Source organism: Aotus nancymaae, unplaced genomic scaffold (assembly GCF_030222135.1).
Source record: "Aotus nancymaae isolate 86718 unplaced genomic scaffold, 86718_ANA_hifiasm-v0.15.2.pri h1tg000076l, whole genome shotgun sequence".
Lineage (NCBI taxonomy): Eukaryota > Metazoa > Chordata > Mammalia > Primates > Aotidae > Aotus > Aotus nancymaae.
In genome coordinates, this window is record NW_026988491.1 from 5,219,821 (window position 1) to 5,246,529 (window position 26,709).

General features: G+C 48.8%; 1 protein-coding gene across 1 annotated transcript; it reads right to left on the reverse strand.

Moving 5' to 3' along the window:
• Positions 1-1,894: 1,894 nt before the first annotated feature.
• SF3A1 (splicing factor 3a subunit 1) lies at positions 1,895-25,548 on the reverse strand. Its single transcript, XM_012464998.3, has 16 exons — positions 25,383-25,548; positions 21,442-21,563; positions 14,875-15,082; positions 13,184-13,441; positions 10,451-10,525; positions 9,850-10,000; positions 9,341-9,534; positions 8,353-8,470; positions 7,858-8,043; positions 6,799-6,920; positions 6,458-6,703; positions 5,677-5,884; positions 5,025-5,179; positions 3,351-3,452; positions 3,162-3,233; positions 1,895-2,404 (listed from the first exon to the last, which is right to left on the reverse strand). The coding sequence occupies exons 1-16, from the start codon at positions 25,443-25,445 to the stop codon at positions 2,303-2,305; spliced, it is 2,382 nt and encodes a 793-aa protein (XP_012320421.1). The 5' UTR covers positions 25,446-25,548; the 3' UTR covers positions 1,895-2,302.
• Between the last annotated feature and the right edge of the window lie 1,161 nt (positions 25,549-26,709).

A 26,709-nucleotide genomic window follows, 5' to 3' on the forward strand; every position in this document is an offset into this window, starting at 1 on the left:
TTCCTGGAGCCCTGTGTGTGCAAGTCTTCAAAATTATGATTTGAGTCAAGTCCCGCCCTACCCATTTTCCCAGCAGTCCTGCGACAGGAGCATTTATTCCTATTTTGTAGTGTGGTCTGGTGGAGCATTGCATAGTGTGGTCTCCAGGAAGGGGTGAGCTGCTTTGGTCTTCCAGAGCACTCACTGGCTACATGACCTTGGGTATTCTACCTCGTTTTAAAAATGGGGCAGATAATCCTCAGGAGATTACAAGAATCAGAAAAGCTGTGCAAAGCAGCTTTGTATTATAAACAGCAGGACGCTATGTACATGCTGCGGGTCCTAAACCAGTGCAGTGCCAGGCAGCACACTGGGCCTGTGGCCGCTGATGTTCACAAGGCCTCATGGTCAATGGAGCTTCTGCGTCTGAGTGAGCCAGGACAGATGTTCATTCAGGAACTCCGGGAAACTGAATTCACTCTCTAGAGGGCAGCTCAAAGGGCCCATTCACTCACATTCCACCCAGCAGAATTCCCGGCCTCCAGTCACAGACTCAGCCACAGAGGTTCTGCAGGCTTTGCCAGTCTGTGGGGGTGAGTGCCCTGACACCACGACCTGCCCGCTGCTCCCAGAAAGAAAGGAGAACTTGGAGTATGAGACTCCCCAGATCTCCTGACCCCCTTCCTTCTTGGAATGAGACCCAGGTTGTGCTCAGGGGGGATTTCTGGTTTTGGCCATGGACAGGCAACCAGCAGTAGGCTCACTTTAGGCACCCAAACCACAAAGCCCACTTCAGGAAGCCAAATTTCAACTCTGGCCCCTGAGGCAAACTTCTAGCAACCAGGCCAGAGGCAAATGTCAGACAGGGTAAGGAATGACATCCCATCAGTCAAGTTAAAAATGGGAGGGACCCAACAGTTTTTAATAAAGCCATAAAACTGGTACTGACCTTGGCTGACGGAGAGAGGCAGGAGTAGGGTGTGACTAGAGAGCTGATTCTGTAACCTTGGGAAATGGTCTCACCCCTCTGAGGCCTGGAGATGACCTGATGGGGCAGCTAAGAGGGCCAAATGGAAGGACTGTAAATAAAAGGCACTGGGAACTCTCAGGGGCTACACACACATGAGATCTTCCCAATGAAATCAGCCTTAGCTTTAAAACCAGGAAACTGTTAGCAACAGGCTCTCACCTTCCTCCCTCAACACCCACAGCATCGCCTCTCCCTGTGATAGCTTGATTCTAAAGATAGCCTGCCTTTACTCAGAAACCAGGACTGTGATATGTTTTGCACACACTCTCTTTTCACTTTCATAGTGTGTGACTATGGGCATGCAACTCATGGTCTCTGTTCCTCAGTTTACCCAAGTGTTCAACAAGTATACTCACATGAGGATTACATGAGTTAAAACGATAAAATGCTTAAAATAGTAAATTATTTGAATTTTATAAAGTCCTTGGTACATGACCTTAGTACAATTTAGTATTTGCTAAATAAATACATTTTAAAGAAACCTCATCATCTCCACACACCTGTGAGGCATCTGCCCAGAGCCACAGAGCCAATCAGTGAGGTGAACGGGTGATTCCAGGCTGGCAGGAAACCTCCAGTGTCATCTGCACGTGTCTCCACCGCCCAATGACATAGGGACTGCACCATCCATTCTTGTTTGTCGTGGTGCCTGGTATGCTTCCTGTATTACACTGTTAAATACACGGGGCTAGGCCTTTGGAGGATCCGAGTGTTTTAAAAGGGCAGTACGAATATGATTCTAATACATAAAAAGTATGATGGCAGCAATAATTTAGTTACAAAACGCAAGAATCCTCAGAGCAGAGAAGTCACATGGCCCTGTGCAATGTTACCTTTGCCTCGAGTCTGGACAGGGCACAAGTCTTATTTAACTGATTTCACAAGAAGGGTCCAAGAGTTTTATTAGACAATCCATGTCAAGGTACAAAATGATTAATGACATTAACAGCCATATTCTACTAGCCAAGGGCCACCTATCACTATGAAACTATCCTGTAGGACATCCCTGGGCTCTTAGTTGCTAATGGCTGCTTGAAGAGCTCAATGTCCTCAAATCAAGACCCTAACACAAAGATTCCAGAGAGTGGCTTAGAAAGCCCAGCTACTCTTACCAATGTGGGAAGGGGTCAGGGGAATGAACCCCTGCAGGACAACTTGAATTCTCAAACTGAGTAAGAGGGAAACAAATATGCAGACAGGGCCCAAGGCCTCAGGTGGGCTCCTGAGTCTGGAGCAGAGAGTGGAAGACAGGAGAGGCAAAACGGCAGGGACTTGACAGCAGGTTCCTCTTGTCTACTTCTTCCTCCCGCCTCTCTCCTTGAGGGCCAGGTGGATGATGGCACCATTGGCCATGTTGTAGTAAGCCAGTGAGTTGGAATCTTTGATGAAGATACCCTGGAAAACAGAGCATGCCTTAGTGTGGGGCAATCCAGCCTCAAGCATACCGCTGCAACTTTACAACTGTGCACTTGGTCCGTTTGTGCTCTGAACTTAGCAAATACAGGAGCTTGTGAGATGGTAGCATGTTGGAGGTTAGAGGCCTCTCATTCCTCTCAGTCTGCTTTCTTCCTACCAATTATGCACCACCCCTTTACCAACATTTGACTCAAAAGCTTAACTCCCCAAAAAGTTGGTCCTGACCAACCCCATGGAACTCTGACTCTGAAATCACAAGACCTTTAGGAATCACTTAGTCCAACAGCCTCAATTTATAGAGAACTGAGGCCCAGAGCGGGGATTTGTTAAAGTTTAGAGAAGAAGAACATAATCTCTCCATGTGACCTGGCAGGCATCAGGCTGGGCTAGACTCTCACCTCCAAGTCAGGCTGCCAGAGGTCATACCAGCAGGGATAGCCCAATTACTGGAACCAGAGTATGCCTAAGTCTTGTCCCTAAATCTCTATCCCCAATTACTGAGGCAAAGAATCTTACAGATCCCTCATAAGACTGTACTGTGTCCCCACCAGAGCCCTGCACTGTTGGGCACACCTGCCCCAGCACTCCCAGCCAGCATCATCACTTCTAGGATGGATTCAGATGGCGACACCCAGGTATCACTCCACTCCCCTTTCTGTTTCCATGAGAGATTTAGCTTCTGTGTAAGCAGAGATGTCAGGATCCAAGGGGCAGGTCTGTGGACAAATTGACTCACCTCATACTGTAGCTTCTGTTTCCCTGCAGGCATGCCTGTGGCTTCGTGAATCTTCACCTTAATGACAGAGACCTGTGGAATCAAGCAGAGGTCATGCAACTCCTTGCTAAGGCCAGCTGGAGGAAGCTTTCCCCTCACCTCTTGGTTCTCATGCACCTGATGCCAGTTTGTGGCAGCAACCCACAATACCTGGTCCGTGAGCGGGAGGGTGAAGACCAGCACCTGCCCATTCAATTTCCATTCCGTCTTATCCTGCATGTTGGGCACCTGGACTTTGATGGACACTGGACCCTATAAAACAGGAGGTGGTCATTATACCCAGGGAGCCCTAAGCCAGTCAGGAACTCTGCTCTGCTATCCTAGGCCTGTCCAGACAATGTCATCGGTGAATCTGGGCTGCTAGATTCTGGCCTGATTCACCACTGATACCACTTGTGAGGTTGTAGAAGTCACTCTCCCTTTGCAAGACTAGGTTTCTTTTTTCTAAAACAATTTCTATCTTGTCTCCTGGTGAGTCTGGAGCTAAAGTGAAGAACTTAGGTGAAAATATTCTGCACACCCTAAGGGAAAAGAATATGACCTGCAGGGTCAGAAGACCTGGATTCCCAACTCAGCTTCCCAGGTAACAAGGTCTGTCTGAGCCTCAATGTCATTATCCATTACACAGGGGTGATCATGACTGTTTTGAGTATTAAGTACAAGTGTCTGTAAAGTACTTAGCTCTATCCTGCTACTTGAGTTAAGCGTTTTTTTTTTTTTGTTTTTTTTTTTTGAGACAAAGTCTCCCTTGGTTGCCCAGGCTGGAGTGCAGTAGCACAATCTCGGCTCACTGCAACCTCCGTCCCCCAGGTTCAAGTGATTCTTCTGCCTCAGTCTCCCAAGTAGCTGGGATTACAGGAACCTGCCACTGTGCCCAGCGAATTTTTTATTTTTAGTAGAGTCGGGTTTTCACCATTTTGGCCAGGCTGGTGTTGAACTCCTGACTTGGTGATCCACCTGCCTCGGCCTCCCAAAGTGCTGGGATTACAGGCGTGAGCCACCGTGCCCAGCTGAGTTAAGTGTTTAAGAAATGAGATTATTAGAAAATAAACAAATAGGACAGGTGTGATGGCTTATGCCTGTAATCCCAATACTTTGGGAAGCCAAAGTGGCAGATCACTTATGGCCAGGAGATCGAGACAAGCCAGGCCAAAATGGCGAAACACCGTCTCTATGAAATTACTAAAAATACAAAAATTAGCTGGGTGTGGTGGTGCACACCTGTAATCCCAGCTACTAGGGAGGCTGAGGCACAAGAATCACTTGAACCAGGGAGGCAGAGGTTGTAAAAAAAATAACAATAATAATAATAAATAATTTGGACAAATACACTGGGGGAGCAGAGGCTAGGGCTGTTTCTGCCTCCTTACGGCAGCCTGACAGCTTCCCGAGAGATTGGCAGTGACAAGGTCCCCACCTCCCTTATTCCAGGAGCCCAACAGAATCACCTCCTAAGGGCTCAAGCTGGGGAGGAAGGCCATATTAAACTTTAAAACACCACACAAAATTTCCTCCAGGTGTCTAGGGTCCCTCTCACACGTGAGTTGTTCTCCCTGCTGGCCTCTGTAAGTCCACACCAGGGGGACCACTACAGTCACCACCTCTGCCACCACCACCATCCCCATCACCACTAATGCTCTCTGCTCCTCCAGTTGTTGGCCCCACATTCACTGCATGCTCAGAAGCCCTTAGATGCCTCCAATGGCTGACCTAGGCCCCAGAAGCAAGACTGGGAGTAAAACACGGTCAGTTTGGGAAGTATATGACAGGGGTGGGACTAAACTCTGCAGCTAGAAACTTCAGCAGCATTCTGGGATCACGTACCTTGTTTCTGCGCAGGAACTCCTCCTCTGGCATGAGGCTGTCCTCTGTCTTCAGTTTTTTGGAGGTGGGCTCATCTTCCATGGGAGGTGGGGGATGAACAGGGGGCATTGGGGCTGGAGCTGGGACAGGTGCCACAGGTGGAGCAGGCACAAAGGCTGCAAAGACAAGAATAAGAGGGCTGAAGGGGCCCAGGACTCAGGGCTGGTGAGAAGTTGAGAGGGGAGGTTGCTAAGGTTTCCGCTAGTCAGAGGTGTGAAGTGCTGTTCCCTGCTGAGTCTGGCAGCTAGCAGGTTCCCCGGGGGAACCTGGGAGTCTGCCTGGATTAGACAACAGAGGTGTACAGGAGGACAGAACTGATGGAAGGAGCTAGTGCCAGGCAACAATAAGCATTCTAAGGCCTCTGAGCCTGTCGGGGACCTGACCCCTGAATGCACAGGCACCAGCTACACCATTTCAGCCTCCCATTTCTACCAGGAACTGTGGCTCCCAGCTCTAGGGTTTCGGATCTTTCACATGGGAAGCCAGGGCTCTCCTCTGGGCTGGACTCCCTGCTGGACCAGCTGGCACTAGGCATCAGCCACTGCTCTGCTGACGGTACTTGGTCTGTGGTCCCTGACCCAATGGCCTGGAAAGTGATGCAAGAGATACTGACCTGTTGGCACAATCATGGGGGGTGGACGGGGGGCCATGATAGGAGGGGCCGAGGGAGGCATGGGCACCACGTTGATTCTGGGTGCGTGGATGATGGGTGGCATGGGAGCGATCACTGAGCCTGGAGGCAGCCGGACCACAGATGCCATTGGAGGCCGGGGCATGACGGGTACCGCGGATACAACTGTAGTACGAACTGGAGGCGGCATCTGTGCAGGAAAGAGACCCACAAGTTAAAGGAAGCCAAAGTTGGACTCCAAGGGCACACACAGTTGGCAACTGGCCACCTGTAGCTCTGAGGATGTTAGACAGCTCCATCCTGGTCCCTTGGGGTTGAGAAACTGTGGCCTTACACTGGGCATCCAATAGGAACTGAGCTGCTGAAAGCCCCAGGGTGACACTCTCTCTCTGCTTGGGACTTCCGTGGGTCAAACTTGACCAGCTGCTGTGGCAAACACTGAGAGCCACTTCAGAGGCTGAGACCTTAACTAAGCCTCCTGGAGATAGGCCAGCAGTCCTTAAAGACCCAATAAGCCCCACAGGCCTCCTCCGACGCAAATTAGTTTCTCACATTTGCCACTCACCTCCCTCCCTGTTCCTATCCTCCTCCACAAACAGATCAAGCTAGAGGTTCCCACTTGCATTTAAAGGGCTCTTTCTCTTTCAAACTGACCCACCCAACACTCAGGTCCCACTATAAGACAGTTCCCTTCTCAGCCAACAGTGTCCAACCTCAAGAACCAAGCTCTAAAAAGTCAGTTGCAGGGTAGATGTTGGCTTACTGTGGGTGGTCGGGGCACTGAAGTGATGGGTGGGGCCGAGCTGGGGATGTTGGTGGCTGAAGATGGAGGCGGTGGCTGTTGAGGGATTTCATTGGGCTTGCTGGGGCCAATCTTCTCTTTGGTGTCATCTTCTGGCACCAGGCCTTTGGCCTTGTGAATGGCCTCAATCTGCTCCTGGAGGGTGATGTTGGCCTGGGCAGCCTGCTGGGTCCGGGCCATGCTGCCTGAGTGGCCATCCCAGGTCACCTGCAAGTGAAAGCAAAGCCACAATGCTCCTGGAACTAAGCCCAAGTGTGGAAGATGGAGGGCAGAGAAGGCACTAGGATCCACTTTAGCCGCACCTTTTCCTCTGGCTTCTGGATCTCCTCCTCACCGATCTTCTTACCAATGGCCGTTTCCTCTACACCGAAGATGTCAGTACGTCGCTCAGCCAACTGCTTCAAGCTGCTCTCAATATCCAGACCTGTACAGTCACACCAGAAAGGCAGAAGATAGAAAGGGAAACTAAACCAGGTGTCCTGACAAGAAAGTAGCTTTCCTGGTGTGCAGGGTGGAGGCTGGTTCCATGGGATGAGGGTGACCTGGGGCCCCAACACAGCACTCTTCTCCTCTGGGCTTGGGGAAAGCTGACCTATCGGTACTAAGCCAATAAACCCAGTGCTTGTGCAACCCCTCTGACTTATAAAAGGATGGTAGGCTGGGCACAGTGTTTCACGCCTATAATCCCAGCACTTTTGGAGGCCAAGGCGGGAGGATCACCCTAGCCAACATGATGAAACTCCATCTCTACTGAAAATACAAAAATTAGCCAGGTGTGGTGCTGCGTGCCTGTAATCCCAGCTACTTGGGAGGCTGAGGTAGGAGAACAACTTGAACCTGGGAGGAAGAGGGTGCAGTAGCCAAGACGGCGCCACTGCACTCCAGCCTGGGCGACAGAGTGAATCTCCATCTCAAATAAATAAATATATACATAAATAAATAAATAAAATGAAAAGGATGGTGAGAGGGCAACTGTGTGCAAAGGGCCACATGGTGTAAGTGGCAGAATCAAAACTAGAAGCCCAATCTCCCACCTCTGGCACAGTTCCTGCCCCATTCCAAGCAGCTCAGGGTACTCCAGCCACCAGTGCTCTCCTAAACAGTCACAGGAAGCCCTCTCAGCTAAAGCCTGAGCCTGCTCTGGGATGTCAACAGGCACATGTCATCTCCTTCAGTGTCTGCCTCTGGGGAATTTCTCTGGTGAGTCCTGCTGGAAAGTGGGGAGTTCTCTTGCAATATCATAGGCTGCATCTCTCCTCAAAAGCTTTTGTTGACCTCAACTGTTGCTTTCTATGTTTGCTCAGAAACAGCTGACTGTAATTTGGAGATTACCATGGCCTCTTCTGGAACCCCCACCTCACCTGGTGCGTACACCTCATCATCACTCTGCTTCTCACGGATGGAGCGATCCCGCTGCTCCAGCCAGCGAGGGTCAAGAAGTCCAATGCGCATGTGTTCCTGCATTTTGCTGGCAGGGATCTTCTCCCCAGTAATGGGGGACACAAGATACTCATCTGGAGCAGGGGCTGGAGGCAAGGGCTTGGAGGCTAAAAGGAAACATGCTTCAGTAAGAACACTGCTGGGCGGCCACCTGGGTTAAGCGGGTGATATTTCATTCATGCATCATTCATCAAGGCATCCATTCAGTGTCACTCATGTACCTGGCACTGTGAAAGGCACTAGGGCACCAGAGATGACTGGGCCCTGTTCCCCACCATGAAACCTCTAACAGACGGGCTGGCAATGCTTTTACAATAAGCTGCACCTCAAGCCCTCCTAGAAAGACAGGTGTGAGGAACACACGTGGGCGCACAGGAACTTCCTGGTCAGCCCGAGGGCAGGGAAGAAGACTCTACCTTTGGGATCATAGTCCTTTCGGACAATGACTTGGTCTGGAGTTGGGGGCAGAGGTGGAGGCATGGGTGTCTCTGGGGGTGGGGGCACTTTCTGCCCTTCTTCTTCATCATCTGAACCCTGAAAAGCAAAGCAATGGCAGGATTCAGAGGGGGGTTGAGGCCACCTCCCTATAGCTGAGCTTGGCAGCTCTCTGGGTGGCAATGAGCCTTGGCCTCTGGCAGCCAGCATCCATGTGCTAAGCCTCCCAGGGCAGCTGAGGCCAGCCGGCAGCAGGCCAAGCTGCTTCCTCACAGCATGAATGGGAGCGCTGGGGTCATGGTCCTAGCACTCCTCCCAGGCATTTCCAGCAGCTGGCACCAGGCAGTCCCAAGAGGCCAAGGGCACTTAACACGCTGGGGGGGCCAGTGCGGGGGGAGGGCAAGTCGGCAATCAATGGTAGCTGCTCACACAGCAATGCTGGGAGGGAGAGAAAAAGTCAATTCCCATAGACACAGGGGTCCTTTCTTCTCAAGCTGTGCACAAATTCTTTCCGAGTGGGGGAGAACAGTCTGGTTCTGGAGACTCCATGCCTGCTTGGAGGGCCTGGGCTTGAAGGGGGAGGGATGCCTGAAAGGAAGTGTGGGCTACATTTACAAGAGCTCTGGGAGCTTAGAGCCCAGCTGAGAGATCAAAACAGAATAGGGTCATGCAGAGAGTTCCCTAGCTGAGGGCTGGCATGAGGCAGTAAGAGCAGAGCATCCAGGCCAGGAAGGCGGCCACAGAACAGGTCGGCACAGCTTTTAGATCCTTGCCTATGAATGAATCTTTGTTGCCAGAGCTGGAAAGAGGTTCTGTGCTGCCTGGGCTTGGACAGCTGTACAGCCTTGTTCAGGACCCATGCCTCCTTTCAAGGCTCACAACGGAGCTGTATCTGACTAGTGGAGAGCACTTCTATCTCCAGGGGCTTCAGGGAGAAAGGTCATCCCACAGGCCCACCCAGCAGCTTACCTCATCCATGTCTTGCACTTGGGTGTCCTGATCCAGCTGAGAAGGAGGCTCCTCTGTCTTTTCCTGTTTCTCATCCTCCTCATCAGACTCGACCTCCATCTCAACTTCCTCACTCTCCCCAAACTTCTCGTATCGCTCCTGAATGAGGATTCGGGCCCCCAGCTCCTCTGGTGTGGTGGGGGGCGGGAAGTTCCCTAGAAGGAGCCAGAGGCAAAGGCATTCCTTATCAAAGACCCATCTATTTACCCTGTCTGAGCTCTCCAAGGGCTGGGGCTATGTCTGTTTTCTCTCCAGCTATCTCCAGAGGCCCATCTAGGGTCTAGCAAGAACATATTGAATCTATCTTGGGCAAAGTGGTAGAACTGAAGTTTTTTGGTAACAGAGAGGAAAGAGATACTGATAAAGTCCTCTGAGAGATTCTGCTGCTCTATGGGAACATTTGCGCAAGGTCTCCCGGGAAGTCTCAGAATTCCTGGCTCCCTATCTGGAGTCACTCCTCACAGACCCACCTTGCTCATTGGGTTGAAAGTCCACTGTTTCCACCACCACAAAATCATGCCAGTCGATCTGAGCATAGGCCACCCGTTCCTTCTCCTTCTCCTCTTCTTCCTTCTTCCTCTCACGTTCTTGGAATTTGGCCCATTCTACTCGGTAACACACCTGCAGGGATGGGAAAGAGCTTGGTGCCAAGCTGAAGCAGGGTCTGCTCCTGATGAGGCTACCACCTCCAGGGCTTTCATCAAAGCCAGTGCCTCCTTCAAAACAGAATGGAACTATGGTTCCAAACTATGGTATTTGCACCCGGTTCCACCCACACCCAGAGTCTGGACAGAATGGAAATTCCACCCTGTGACTGGCTTGGGAGCTGGCCTTCAGCCTTCTAGTTAGAGTAAAAAAGGAGACATATTGAGGCTGAGAGCAAAGCAGAAAGTTTTGTTATGTTGGGAAGCACCTGGACTCCAGGTTTCTTTGGACTTTGTAGCCAACAAGGCCTTTTTCCCCCACCATTCCCGTGACTGGAACATAACAAGGTACTGCCGCAGAGACTGTTTTCAAACATAAAACGGAACCTACTATCAGTAACTAGTTGCAAGATATCCAATTGTTTACCTGATCCAAAACTTCTCGGGGGTTTTCAGCCTCTTTCTTGAGCTTTGTAAATAAACCTTTGGGTGGAATCAAGATCTGAAATACAGAAGAGTTAAAGCAATTGTCAGTGCTTTATAAGGCGGGACAAAGAGGCAACCTTCCTGGGCCTGTGATAAAGCACAGGAGATGAGAAGCATGGGATTCTGTGTCCCAATTCCAGTTCCACTTGGCTGTGGGACTTTGGGCAAGTTACTTAACCTCAGTAACTTGATTTCCTTCTCCAAAATAGTGGCACCACCAAAGTTGGCACCATGAACTTGAAAAGGCTACTTTACTTTAAGGATTAGCAGGAAAGCGCACAAAGCACTAGCAGATTACCTAGAACACGGTCAGTCTGCTTTCATGAGACTGACCTGCTCTTATCCCTTTGAAAATACTATGCAGGTCTCCCCTGACTATCCTATTCAGAACCATAGCCTACCTGCCTCACCTCTCTCTATTTCTGCCCCCGGCTTTCTTTTCTCTCCATAGTATGTAGCAACATCTGACAGACACTAATATTGCACTTGACTTCTCACTAGACTAGACACTCCACGAAGACAAGGATTTCTCTCGTTTGTTCACGATTACATCTCTAGCACCCTGAATAATGTCTGACGACGTATATTTACTAAGAGAACAAATGCGGCCTTTGTTCTAAACAGCCCCAACAGCTTCTACTGCCACTGGCAAAGTGGCTCAGTCCTATTCCAATCCTCCTTGTACCTCTACCCCAAGAATCTATCTGCTAAGAGTCTTCCATGGCTAGAAACAGACACTAGTACTCTCAAGTTAGAGTGGTAAATGCCAATACCCAAGTTCTGAAGAAGAAAAAAACAGGAATGTAACAGAATAAAAAGTAATGTGGGATCTTTAACCCTGGAAGCAGTCCACTGGGAGAAATTAATCTAGTGCTCACTTAAAATTGATATTGTATATTTATAGTAACCCTTTGGCCTTGGACCTTCAATGATTGTTATTTTAGCTACCATACTAGCTTCTGGATTTGGTCATTTTCTAAACACACACATTTTTACAATATTTTCTAATTATATACTTAGAGTGAGTAAAGTTAGGAAATCCTCTCAAGTCAGATCTTTGAGGTGTTGTTTCTGGATATCAAGAACAGATGTACAGACCATCCCACTGAAAAGGGAAGAGAAACAACCTCTACGATGTACGTAGCAAGAAAAATATGCCACAGGCAAAGCTATACCAGTGCACTTTGCAATAAATTAATATTCTTTTTTTTTTTTTGAGACAGAGTTTCACTCTTGTTGCCCAGGCTAGAATGCAATGGTGTGATCTTGGCTCACCACGACCTCCCCTCCTGGGTGGTTCAAGCCATTCTCCTGCCTCAGCCTCCCGAGTAGGTCGGATTACAGGCATGTAGCACCATGCCTGGCTAATTTTATATTTTTAGTAAAGATGGGATTTCTCCATGTTGGTCAGGCTGGTATCAAACTCCTGACCTCAGGTGATCCGCCCGCCTTGGCCTCCCAAAGAGCTGGGATTACAGGTGAGAGCCATCACATCCAGCCTATATTCTGATTATTTTAAATGCCAGAACTGAATTGTCCAGATTCTATTTTTTTTTTTTTTTGAGATGGAGTTTTGCTCTTGTTGCCCAGGCTGGAGTGCAATGGTGTGATCTCAGCTCACTGCAACCTCTACCTCCCGGGTACAAGAGATTCTCCAGCCTCAGCCTCCTGAGTAGCTGGGATTACAGGCATGCGCCACCATGCCCAGCTAATTTTGTATTTTTAGTAGAGACAGGGTTTCACCATGTTGGCCAGGCTGGTCTCGAACTCTCAACCTCAGGTGATCTGCCTGCCTCAGCTTCCCAAAGTGCTGGGATTACAGGTATAAGCCACCGCGCCTGGCCTTGTCCAGAGTCTTGATTGCAGCTCTGTCACATGGTAATTGAGCTCTTAGGGTCTGGAGTAAAAATGCCAGAGCTCAAACCCCAGGCTTGTCACCTCCTAGCTATATGACCCTGGCCATGTTAACTTCTCTGGGCCTCAGTTTTCTCTTCTGTAAAGTGAACATAACAATAGTGACTACCTTATAGGCTACTGGAGATTAAATGAGAAGACACTGCATACATAATTTCTTAGTGACATTAGTTATACTGACTTATATCACATCAAAGTGTCTCTCAATGGCTATTTAAATGCTACTTCCAACTTAAGGTACTTTAAAAGCTGATGAACCAAAGTTTTAGGGTCAAATGTGGTTTAAATTTCAGCATAGCTATTTACTAGCTGACAGACCTTGAGTATGTGACTTCACCTTTCTGAGCCTGTTTCTGCTTCTGAAAGATAGGGGAAAAAAAACACTTATGGCTTCTTGTGAGAACTAAATTAGGTAAAATGAGGCAACTGTTAAAGGCTTGCTTCTTCTTAGGACCTTATTAGGTAACTGAAAATGGAAATGTACTTACAAGCAGCAAGCATCACTGGGCCTTGTCACACAGCAGGCAATCGCCTAATGGTAGTTAGCAACCATGTGTTTCCCTTCCCTTTGGAAACAAGCACTTAAAGAAATAACTGAACAGAAATCAGGATTTTACATCAAACTGGGATTCATAATGTTTGCTCAGAGGCCCCATGGAGAAGTGATGTCCTTGTAGACAGTGAGTGGACACAGTGCTTCCAAGGGTAAGATGCCTTCCTTCCCTGGGTGCAGGACCCCAGCCCCACCCTGCCCAGGCACCTTGGTGTACTGCTCCACTAGCTTCGTGAAGTAGTTGAAGAGGCTGTGCTGTGGGCGGAGAAAGTCAAACTGGTAGTTGCGCTGCTCTTTCTGCATCAGCTGGGTCAGAAACTGGCGCCCGTTCCTAGCCACAAACTGAGCTGTCAGCTTCACCACATCCAGGTCGAAGGCTGAGATGGAGGGGGGATCAGCAATGAACTCAAACTCAGGAGGAGGCTCTTTGGGCACGATGGTCTCTTGGATTACCTGGGCTTGGACCTAAGAGGCAAAGGGAGTATGAGGTGAGAGGCACAGGGGTGGACAGGCTCTAGAGGAGGGGAGGGGGCATGGGCACGCACCCCTCAGCAGGATGGCTGTGAACCTCTAGACTTCTGTTGACTAGGTATGCACCACTAGCACTCAGTGTGAGAGAATTCTAAATCACAAGAGCACTGAGTTCCCAGTCAACTATGGCCTCAACTCCATGACTGGCTCCAGTGAGAACCATGCCCCTCTGTATCTCTGCTGTACCTGCGTTGAAATAGAGAGGCAAAACTGGATGACAGAAGATCCAACAAAAATATAGCTTATTAAATCCCATCCAAGGCTGAGTGCGGTGGCTCACACCTGTAATCCCAGTACTTTGGGAGGCCGAGGCAGGCGAATCACCTGAGGTCAGGAGTTCAAGACCAACCAATATGGTGAAACCCTGGCTCTACTAAATACACAAAAATTAGCTGGGTGTGGTAGCAGGCACCTATAATCTCTGCTACTCAGGAGGCTGAGGCAGTTGAATTGCTTGAAACCGGGAGGCGGAGGTTGCAGTGAGCCAAGATCATGCCACTGCACTCCAGCCTGGGGTACAACAGCAAGACTTTGTCTCAAAAAAAAAAAAAAAATCCCATCCAAGTGGGATAGAAGTGCAGTAAGGCCTGCATGTGTGCAGAGAACTCCACTGTACAAAATGTTTCCATGACGTCCGCATGAAGCATGATGCAGACGGGTACTGTGAATCCTCTTTATGGATGAGGAAACAGAGGTAGCCTGAGGCCCTAGGAGTAGTACCTTGCAATGCAAGGTCTTAGAACCTGACTTCAGCCTCTTTATCCCACTGCAAAAGGAGGGGCTGTCTTTTCCACCATGGTTAAGGAGTGCAGAAAAGTGAAGGGAACAGCCCAGGTCTGGACAGGAGGAACAACATGTCAGCCTCTCTCTTCATTCATAACCCTAACAGTCCCTAGTGCTGGGCCTCAGCACAGGGAGGGTGGTATTAGGGGAGGCCAGATGGAGAGGTCCTGGGAAGAAGAGACGGAAGGGAAGGGACAGCACAGGCCACACTGCATCCTTCAGCACAACCAGGCAGGAAGTCTTTCACACATCATGGCACTGCCCTCACACCCTGAGCAAGGCCTGAAATAAATCCCACTTCCCCTGACTGTCAGATTCCTTTTACAGCCTCTGTGAAGAGTCAATGAGACAAGACTCCTGAAGTAAAGCGCAGAGCTTGACAAGCAGTGCTCGGGAAACACCAACTATCATCAGTACTTTGCTGTCTGGGCCTCAGCCTGCCTCTGTGAGATGGGGATGACAACCTCACTTCTCTCCCTGGGTGGCTGTGAGGTTTGGATAGCAGTTATTTGTGTACCCCCTCCCTATCCCTGCTTCCCTCTCGGCCCTGCGTAAGTGAGGCAGAGTGGGGCTGGGCTCCAAACCTTCTGGGGCAGCTGCTGCTGAGTGGCCTGCTGCTGCTGCTGCATGACCTTTGGGATGGCAGCTGATGGCTCCTGAGCCTTCCCCTCCTTGAACTCGCTGACCTTGTGGCGGTAGTAGGCATGGTAAGGGTCATTGGGGTTCAGAAAGTTGAACTTGGGGTTGTTGATCTCGTTCTGTCGGATCCTAGCTTCAAATTCAGGCCCGTTTCTGGAGGGAGAAAAAACAGGAAGAATTAACACCACACCCCTTGTGCCTGCTGAGATCCAGAACACTGCCCATTTGAACACCCTTCTTGCCACCACCCACTGCTCAAACCAGCCCAGCCCTCAGCATAGCAGACATCCTCCTCCAGCCTCCTGGCATTGGCGATCAGTGCCATCTGTCTCATTCAGCCCGAACCAGGCCACTTCTACCACAGGGTTTCCCTGAACTCAGTCATTCCTTAGCTCCTCTTCCAGTTCTGCCATTTCTAAAACCATTTAGGCTATTGCTCATTTCTTTTAATAAAGTTTATTTACTCAGAAAAATCTATTTAAAATGGAGGGTACATATTACTACTTAAAATTAAAAAAAAAAATCAGTACGCCTTTACCCACAAAAGGTAGTCAAAAGTGAATACAATGCAAATAAAGTAATATTGTCAAAGTTTAGCTCAAAGTTTGCTGAGACTAGTTCTCTTAGATCAAAGGAGCAGCAAGTGCTGGAGAGGTGTAAAAGGTACATGAGCACCAAACCTACGCTTTGTCCTTTGAGTAACGAGAAAGACTGAAAGACGTGAAAATTTAGATGATTTCAGCCTGGGCAACAAGGCAAGATCCTATCTCTACAAAAAAAATAACATAAAAAATAAATTAGCTGGGCATGGGGGCTGTGCCTGTATTCCCAGTTACTCAGGAGGCTGAGGTGGGAGGATCCCTTGTGCCCAGGAGTCTGAGGCTGCAGTGAGCTAGAACTGTCACTGTACTCCAGCCTGGTCAACAAAGTGAGACTCTGTCTTTAAGAAACAAAAACAAAAAACCAGATTATTTGGTTTAATGTCTTATCCAAGTACTGCCTAAAATCACCCAGTAATACTGGTAAGGCCCACACAGGAAACATGCACAGCAAGGACCCAGGCTCGCACAGCTGTATAAGGTACCTTCAGATGACAGGGGTGTGGTAAGATCAGCAGGGAGGCCTCCCACCACTGTCTGCATCTGGAATGGTTCCCCGGATATCCCCCATGTTCCCAGCAAGCCTTCAAAACCTCAGGATAATGAAAAAATATCCCTGTAATGATGTTTAGGGAACCCTGATTTTTAAAAAGTCCCAATGGTAATCCTTCAAAGTGCCATGCTTACGTACAGCACCTGTGTCAGTCAGAAAATACACAAATCTTAAAGACACGAGATAGGAACACATTCAAGTTTCAGGTTCACTACTGATGCACTCTTAACCAGAGCAAGTTACCAACTACTCACTGCTTCCATTTTCCCCATGTGTAAAAAGTAGCTAACACCAGTTTCCCTTTCTACCTTGAAATATTATTGAGGAGATGCCAAAGTCTTTTGTTTTGTTTTGCTTTAGAGACAGGATTTCACTCTGTCACCCAAGCTGGAGTGTGGTGGCACAATCTCAGCTCACTGTAACCTCTGACTCCTGGGCTCGAGGGATCCTCCCACCTCAGCCTCCTGAGTAGCTGGGACTACAGGCATGCACCACCATGCCTGGCTAATTTTTTTTATAGTTTTGTAGACGGGGTTTCGCCATGTTGCCCAGGCGGGTCCCGAACTCCTGAGCTCAAGCGATATGCCTGCCTTGGCCTTCCAAAGTGATAGATAACAGGCGTGAGCCACTGAACCTGGCCCTCAAAGTTTTCTCAAATCATACAGTGGCCAGCAAATGCAAGGGGCCAGGACGGGTTGTTCCATAAACACTTTAGATGATTTGAGTGTGAGATGTCTGTGGAGCTTTCCATTGCTCCTCTGGCCAGAACCTTGTACTCAGAGCTGCCCCAAACACATCAAGACATGGCCCTGGCATGTGGTGCCAGCCGGCTGGCTCTACTCGCTTCAGACTTTCGCATCCCTGCCCTATGAGTTTAAGCGGGGTTGGGAGCCTGGCACGGTGGCGCACACCTGCAGTCCCAGCTACTCAGAAGGCTGAGGCAGGAGGATCACTTCAGTCCAGAAGATAATATCCAAGCCTGGACAACAAAACAAAACTCCATCTCTAAAAAAAAATTTTTAATTTAAGAGAGACACAGGAGACATGGTGCAGGCAGTGCTGTGCCCCAGATCAGGCACCACAGCAATGTGTGCCACACTAGTGATCAACACCCAGCCTGGCTCCTCAGCAAGTCCTGGTCATACCCTGCAGTGTGACCATGAGGTCTCAATTTGACAGTGCATTAGTCGAAATGGAACCTCATGCTTTGGGAAAAAAAATTCTCCCCCTTCCTTGAATAATGCAAACCACAAATAAGAATGAAGGTGAAAGCACGCTTAAATCCTGCTAAACTAGACCACTACACCCAGCAAATGCCTTGGGCAGACAAAGGGCTCCTAGAAAAAGGGGCTCTGGTCATCTCCTGTATCACTGCCTAAGCCATAACTTCACCCCATCTGGGAACAATCTGAAAGATACAACAATGAGAAGGTTCATTCCAAGCTATTCTGTCACTTTAAATTATCTAACGTTAATTTTAGAATCATAAACTCTCTACCACAAGGAATAGATTTCAACAGAAAAAGACATGATTCTGACTCAACCCAGCTGGTGGGACTTTTTAAGGGTAATTTCCACTTCAGTTTCTTTCTTTTTTTTTTTTTTTGAGACGGAGTTTCGCTCTTGTTACCCAGGCTGGAGTGCAATGGCACGATCTCGGCTCACCGCAACCTCCGCCTCCTGGGTTCAGGCAATTCTCCTGCCTCAGCCTCCTGAGTAGCTGGGATTACTGGCATGCGCCACCATGCCCAGCTAATTTTTTGTATTTTTAGTAGAGACGGGGTTTCACCATGTTGACCAGGATGGTCTCGATCTCTTGACCTCGTGATCCACCCGCCTCAGCCTCCCAAAGTGCTGGGATTACAGGCGTGAGCCACCGTGCCCGGTCTCCACTTCAGTTTCTTGACAGGAACATGCAGGAAATGATAAGCCTAACCTAGTGAAAAAACTCCTTTCGGAAAACGGCTCAGTTGTGGATTTCTACTGCATGCTCCATAAATATATGTGAACTCAGGAGAAGTGAAGCACAGAGTTTTGCATGCCTGCTTTAACTCAGATACTGGTCTGTCTCTTCATTGCAACATAAACGATAAGGTCACAGATTTTATTTATGTATTATTATTTTTGAGATGGAGTCTTGCTCTGTCGCTCAGGCTATAATGCAGTGGTATGATATCAGCTCACTGCAACCTCTGCCTCTTGGGTTCAAGTGATTCTCCTGCCTCAGCCTCTTGAGTAGTTGGGATTACAGGCATGCATCACCACACCTGGCTAATTTTTGTATTTTTAGTAGAGATGAGGTTTCACCATGTTGGCCAGGCTGATCTCGAACTCCTGACCTCAGGTGATCTGCCTGCCTCAGTTTCCCAAAGTGCTGGAAAATCTGTGAGCCAACACCCAGCTCACAGATTTTAGAAATGTCTACAAAAGCAATCACCATAGCTAAAAACCAATCTAGGATGTGCATGGTTTTGGTATTTTTTTGTTTTGTTTTCAGATTGGGTCTTGCTCTATCACCCAGGCTGGAGTACACTGGCATGATCGTAACCTTGACCTCTCAGGCTCAAGTGATTCTCCCGAGCAGCTAGAACTACAGATATGCACCACCATGCCCGACTAATTTTTTAAATTTTTTTGTAGAGAAGGGGGTCTCACTATGTTGCCTAGGCTGGTCTCCAAGGCCTGGGTTCAAGTGATCCTCCCACCCTAGGCTCCCAAAGTGTTGGGATTACAGGTGTGAGCCACCTCACCTGGTCATATTTATTTATCTATTTATTTATTTTTTGGAGACAGAGTTTCTCTCTTGTTGCCCAGACTGGAGTGCAATGGCATGATCTCAACTCACTGCAACCTCTGCCTCCCGGCCTCCCAAGTAGCTGAGATTAAAGGCACACGCCACCACACTCAGCTAATTTTGTACTTTTAGTAGAGACGGGTTTCTCCATGTTGGTCAGGCTGATCTTGAACTCAGGTGATCCGCCCGCCTCGGCCTTGCAAAGTGCTGGGATTACAGGTGTGAGCCACTGTACCTGGCTGGTCACAATTATTGATTGATTGATTCCTTTTTTTTTTTTTTTTAACCTGGTTCCCAGTCCTGCTCCTGCCTCACATATATTTATTTTTAAGGGAACTTGGATGCACTCTTATTTCTTCAGCAGCCAAAAATGGCACAAAATTAGAAAGCTACTTGGCAAAATGTTTAAGAAATCTTTTAAGGACGCTCTTTCAGCCAGTAATGAGCCAAACAGAATTTTCTTCTAAGGAAACAATCTAAAAGGGAAAGAAAATATTCAGCGATTTCCTCACAGCTTCATTTGCCAAAATGAAATGTTGGGAACAGGCTAGGTGTAGTGGTCATGCCTGTAATCGCAGCAATTTGGGTGGCCAAGGCATGAGGATCACTTGAGGCCAGGAGTTAAAGACCAACCTGAGCAACACAGAAAGACCCCATCTTTACAAAAAGTAAAAAAATAAATTAGCTGAGTGTGGTGGCAGGAACACAGAGTGGAATGTAAAAGTATCTCTGCTAGTATTACAAGGATTTAAAAAAGGATGTCAAGGACAGAAGGAAACAGAAAAATGTGACAACAGCCGGCAGAAACTATTCTGGTAATGAGAATATGGTGATTCTTAACGCAGCACCTCTTTTCTGTATATTCTGCTCTTAAAATATCAGGAGAAAAGGGGAAGCATGAACATTGCTAAGAGCCATTAAACATTTATCTTAAACACACACCATTTAAATCTGACATGACCCAATCACCATCATCATCATAATGTTCAATCAAGCACAGAGCAGCTTTCAACCTAATACCCAGGTTAATCAAAGCCCCTGAAATGAGATGAATCTGCAGATTTGAGACAGTGAAAGTCTAAGCAAAGTAGGCTGGGTGCAGTGGTTCATGCCTGTAATCCCAGGACTCTGGGAGGCCAAGGCAGGCGGATCACAAGGTCAAGAGATTGAGACCATCCAGGCTAATATGGTGAAACCCCGTCTCTACTAAAAATACAAAAATTAGCCAGGTGTGTGGCGCGTGCCTATAATCTCAGCTACTTGGGAGGCTGAGGCAGGAGAATCGCTTGAACCCGGGAGGTAGAGATTGCAGTGAGCCAAGATCACACCACTGCACTCCAGCCTGGTGACAGAGCAAGACTCCGTCTCAAAAAAAAAAAAAAGGGCAAGAAGGTCTAACCAAAGTAATCTTTATTGATCTTTATGTTTAATTTCATCAGATTGGGAAAGGAACACCGTTAAATGATTACACTGACTGAGGCACTGCCTCAGGGGAGTGACATGGGTCCCTGGAGAGCACACGCTCTGACTGAGCCTGCTTCCACACACGAAGGAGCTATCCAGAAATCCAGATTGATTTTGAAATCTCATTTTTACTTGTTCTGGTTTTTTTGAGACAGGGTTTCACCGTCGCCCAGGCTGGAGTGCATGGCTCACTACAGCCTCAACTTCTTGGGCTCAACTGATCCTCTTGCCTTAGCGTTCTGAGTAGCTAGGACCAGAGGCCCACGCCACCACAGCCAAACAACTTCTTATTTTTTGTAGACAGGGTCTCGCTATGTTGCCCAGGCTGGTCTTAAACTCCTGGGGCTCAAGTGATCTTCCCACCTTAGCCTCCCAAAGTGCTAAGATTAAGCGAAGAGCCACAGCACCTGGTGTCCTCATTTTTAAATAGTGGCAACAAATTTGAATTTTGAAAAAATTACTGTGAGGACAAGCAAAACATCTGTAGGCTGGACATGACCTGAGGGCTGACAAAGGAACACCTTAAATACCCTAGAGGACGTATTGACCTTTGGAGTCAAGGGGCCATCAAAAAAATTCCATCTAAGGACGTGAGTGTAAGTACAGTGGGGAGAGACAGGAGGAACTCGGAGCAATTCCCATTCCATCTGAGAAGACAGCTAGCACCAGCATACGGTCCCATAACCTCGCTTCTGTCTCACAGCAAACAACTCTGAGATGCCATTTTGTTCCATTTTGCAGATGGGTCATTTAAGGCTCTTGGAATGTGGTCTTTGCACACATTCCCCTTTTTAATCTTCCTCAGGCCAGCAGCTCAGGCAAAGACGCACACCATCTGTGACGAAGTAGCTCTCCAGGCATTTCCTCAGGCCAGTTTTGGAAGCAGAGGCTCCTGGTGACCGTGGGGCTAAGTGTGACTCTCACTTTGGCCATCGCTGTGCTGTGACCAGTCCTGCCTACTGTCCAACCCACTGCCATGTTGTGGTTTTTTATGAATTAAAAGGCCCAAGCCAATGCCCCTTTAAAAACTCTTGTGCTGATTCAGCGCTGAAACCTCTTCATGCTGAAACCCACCTCTGACCCACCCAAGTAGCTCCGTTACCTGGCCACAAAGCTGGCAGTCTTGTCAACAATATTTCTGACCTCTGGAGGGGGGTAAATAATCCCCACAACTGGTTTAGAAGGTGCAGAATCCTCCTTTGAAGATGCTTCTTCTTCTATGGGCTGTGAAAACAGGAAAAGAAAGAAGGTTTTCAAGTCCCTGGTTCGGCACAGGTTCTCCACGTGAAACTCCTCTAGGACATCATTCAGGGTAGACTTTCACTCAGACTTCCCTCTAGTTAGGACCCTCTGCTTCAGAAAAGCAGTTAAGTTCACTGCACCTGCAAGGGATGCTCCTGGGGACCCGGGGAAAAGAGTAGCTTCCCTGGCTCTTCTCTAGCTGGACTGTCTCAGTGAGACCAGGAACCTGCATTTTTACCAAATGCCCAAGTGATTCAGATGCAGGGACTCTGACTACATCCTGAGAAACCACTGCAGAATCCAGGCCTTGTCTGTAACTCTGCACCCAGCGCTGGGCTTGGCATGGAATTTTTAATGATTGTTTGCTGAATAAAGAAATGGAAAATTATTTGCTGACAGCTTCTTCTGCCCTGAATGTCCTCTCTCTCTGCCTCTGTTCCACATCTTAACCACTATTCAATGCTCAAGTGTTTTGTGAACTTCCACTGAAATGCTCAGCATAAACTATTCCATAAGTTCCAGTATTTTCTCCAGCAGCTTCTTCCCCTTAGTAAACAAAGGGTCAAGTCTCTTATCTTAGAAAAATGAAGTTTCTCCTCTACCTTCAGGTTCCTTTCTGCCACTGCCTTCTCCCACCCCTTCCTCTGGCAACTAAACATCCTGAGTTGTCTTCAGTCTTGCTAGTCTCACTTCCTCACCTGCCATTTGGTCCCCATTCATTTTAAGTGCTCTTGACAAAGTCAAAAACAACTGCTCACAGTCATCCACCGCCATTATCTGGGCATGAATGGTGACCACTCCTTCACAAAACTCTCAACTCCCAGGCCCCGTTCTTACCTTCTTCCCTTCTTGCTCATCATTCCATTCGAGTTTCCTTCCTGGTCCCCGGTTCACCTCCTGCTCTATAAAGTTGGTGATTCCCACCCCCCCGGCCCCGCCCAATTCTGTTCTTGGTTCTCTTCTCAGTTTTCAGTGTCTTCCACTTCCCCTACTGCCTCTAGGCTAAACAATCTGGCCCAAATTAATGTCCCAGAACACTCCTGTGTACCGAACAGCTTTGGGTCCAGCTGACTCCTGGGCACTGTCGTCTCTAACCTCTTTCCTCAGGAGTAGCTACCCAGTCATCCACGATAGAAAGCTGGGGCTCCTCTCTCTTCCTCAGCTTCCACACTCAATGATAATAACATTTATAAGCTGGGCACAATGGCTTGCACCTATAATCCCACTGACTCAGGAGGCTGAGGTAGGAGGATTGCTTGAGCCCAGGAATCTGAGGTCGCAGTAAGCTATGACCACACCATTACATTCCAGTCTAAGCGACAAAATGACACCCCGTCTCTTAATAAAACAATTTTAACCGGGTGCGGTGGCTCATGCCTATAATCCCAGCACTTTGGGAGGCCAAGGCAGGCGGATCACGAGGTCAGGAGTTCAAGATCAGCCTGGCCAACATGGTGAAACCCCATCTCTACTAAAAATGCAAAAATTAGCTGGGTGTGATGGCAGGCACCTGTAGTCCCAGCTACTCAGGAGGCTGGGGCAGGAGAATCGCTTGAACCTGGGAGGTGGAGGTTGCAGTGAGCCAAAATCATGCCACTGTACTCCACCCTGGGTGACAGAGCAAGACTCCATCTCAAAATAAAAAAAAATAAAAATAAAACAATTTTTTATCAAGCAGAGTAGATCCCAGGTATTATTCCCAAGTACTTTAAATATATTAACTCTTATAGACCTTATAAGAAGCCTATGAGATTAAGTATTCTTTTTTTTTTTTTTTGAGACAGTCTTGCTGTCACCCAGGCTGGAGTAGAGTGCCATGATCTTGGCTCACTGCAGCTTCTGCTTCCTGGGTTCAAGCAATTCTCTCCCGAATAGCTGGGATTACAAACGTGCACCATCAAACATGGCTAATTTTTTATTTTTAGTAGAGACAGAGTTTTGCCATGTTGGCCAAGCTGGTCTCAAACTCCTGAACTCAAGTGATCTGACTGCCTCAGCCTCCTGAAGTGCTGGAATTACAGATGTGAGCCACCGGACTGGGCCAAGTACTCTTAATATCTTCCCATTACAGATGACAGAACTGAGAGACAGAGAGCTTATGTCCAACTGGCAGAACCAGGATTCTAACATATCACTCTGGCTGGAGAACCTGCTCACCGCCCTCTGCCCCAGTCTAGACCAGGCCTTCAGCCTCTTTTGAATAGTGTGACTGACCTCCATCCTCCTAGTGATTCTCCACGTGTCTGCCTACCTGGATTTCTGAAACACGAATGTCACTATCTGGCTTAAAACCCTCCCTTTTCTAATCATGGATGAATTTTCTGACTAGAAAAAAAAACCAACCCTCTTTTCTTCCCATTGTCTACAAAGAAAAGTTCAAATCCTAAGTAAGAATCGCATCTCCTGCCACCACTCTCCTAAGTCTATCCTTCAACACTTCTTCATTTACTCTTCACTAGACACATAGTTTGATTCTTACCTCAGTATCCTCCTTGTGCATATTATCTGGCCATTACCTTATTTTTCCCCAATGCCTGGAAAAATTCCAGGGACACATAGGCACTTAAATATCTGTGGAAAAGGCATGGCTTCTTGTCATGTCCCCCCCTTATTCTGAACCCAAAGCGGTGATCAGCATATGTGCTCAATAAATATGTGCTGGATGAATAAAGGATGCTATTTCCCTTCCCTAGTCACCTACCTGACGAACTCCTACTCCTTCTTCTTTTTTTTTTTTTTTTTTGAGAGGGAGAAGCCTCACTCTGTCACCCATGCTGGAGTACAGTGGTGCGACCTCGGCTCACTGCAACCTCCGCCTCCCAGGCTCAAGCAAGTCTCCTGCCCTAGCCGCCCGAGTAGCTGGGACTACAGGTTCGCGCCACCACGCCGGGCTAATTTTTGTATTTTTAGTAGAGATGGGTTTTCACTTTATTGATCAGGCTGGTCTTGAACTCCTGATCTCGTGATTCACCCGCCTTGACCTTCCAAAGCCACGGCGCCTGGCCTATTCCTTCTTCTAAAAGAAGGAATTTACCTCTCACTCCTATGGGCTTCCCCACCTTAATATTCCTTCTACCCCAGCAAGCAATGTTGATTAGATTTGTAGCTGAAACTTCTATCACAGGGCATATCACGCCATACTACAATGGTTTATGCACATTTGAGATTGGAGAGCTTTATTAAGGGAGGACGGTCATCGGGAGGACAAAAAACATTTGGTGAGCATTCTCTCATGTCTGCCTTCCCGTTAGCCTGTGAGCTCCCTAGACAGGATTGTGCCCCATTCATTCCGGTAAACGTGGGAGCCTGGTATAGTGTCTGGCTTCGGACAGACACCGAAACAGATTCTGAGAATTAACATCCAAAGACGTACCGTGCAGGCTGAGAAATTAGGCATTAGTGGCAAAGGCTGCGGCCAGTGGCCCCAACTGCCACAGAAGATCAGAGGATCTTCTCAGAGGATCAAATGACCACTGCCTCTCACACTTTAATCAATCACCTTAGGATTTTGTTCAAATGTAGATTCCTATTTAAAAGGTCTAGGGAGGAGACTCCGCTTTTCTAAGAAGCTCCACGCTCGTGCCGATACTGCGGATCCGCGGACCACTTTGGAGAACCCTGTTCAGGGCGGTTCCTTTCGCTACCAGAACGGCACCGTAGCGCGGGAAGCGCGCAAAGCGTGCAGCCTCCTGGGGCTTGCAGTCCCTCCAAGCCGTTCATAGCGGCCGCTTATTCCTACGCGAGTGAGGAGCACCCAGGCCCACGCTCGGGCTGCAGGCTGAGGTGCTGGGGGAGAAGTACCTGTTTAGGCTCGGTGGCCACCGGCGGCGGCGGAGGCACCGCCTGCACGGGTCCGGCCGGCATTACTGCGACGCTCAGGGCTGCCAGTCCGCCTCGGTGTCGGTGAGGAGTGCCGCCTCAAGGCAGCCTCCCCGCTCGGACAGTACGACGAGCTCGCAAGATGGCGGCTACCGAGCGAGTTGTGACCGCGAAGGTGAGACTGACGCACTTCCGGGACCTCCCCCTCGCCGTGGCGCGCTTCCCGTCCCTCCTTGCGAGCACTGCCGCTTTCGACGCCGTTGCCAAGGCGACGGCCTGGGCCGGGCTAGGGCTTTCTGGGGATCCCAGGTGCCGCAGGCACGCTGGGTACAATTTCGGGAGCCGACCAGACACAGAGGCTAAAGCTGCTAAGCTGAAGGCAGGTGAGATGTTCTGCATCACCCGCCGGACCCCCGCTGCACTCACCTCGCGGTTCCTTTACTCCACAGGGCAGTGCCTCGCTCCCTTCGACCCCGCCTCCCAAGAGCCCAGCTCCCTCCCATTGGCCTTATTTAGGAAAGCCCGGGTTCCCTCAGGCTCGCCGCCTCAGAGCCCCATTTCCTTACTCCCATATTCCCCTTTCATTTCACATCCTCCAAGCCCCTCTTCCGAATCCTACCTCCTTAATTCCCTTTTCCCATGGGTCTGCCTTTTCTTGCTTCCACCCTCTGCCTTTCGTAGTCCCGCCCTTCAGCCCCCCTGGGGCCTCCCTCTCAAATCGAGGCTGCTACTTTTACTTTTTTTCTGAGACGGGGTCTGGCTCTGTCGTCCAAGCTGGAGTGCACTGGCTCAATCTCGGCTCACTGCAACCTCTGCCTTCCGAGTTCAAGCTATTCTTCTGCCTCAGCCTCCCAAGTAGCCAGGACTACAGGCGCCCACCACACCCGGCTAATTTTTTTGTATTTTTAGTAGAGACGGGGTTTCACCATGTTGGTCAGGCTGGTATCGAACTCCTGACCTCAAATAATCCGCCCGCCTCGGTCTCCCAAAGAGCCGGGATTACAGGCGTGAGCCACTGCTCTCGGCCGGTTTTAAAAATTTTTTTGGGCCGGGCGCGGTGGCTCACTCCTGTAATCCCAGCAGTTTGGGAGGCCGAGGCGGGTGGATCACGAGGTCAAGAGATCGAGACCGTCCTGGTCAACATGGTGAAACCCCATCTCTACTAAAAAAAAAATAATAATAATACAAAAAATTAGCTGGGCATGGTGGCGCGTGCCTGTAATCCCAGCTACTCAGGAGGCTGAGGCAGGAGAATTGCCTGAACCCAGGAGGCGGAGGTTGCCATGAGCTGAGATCGCGCCATTGCACT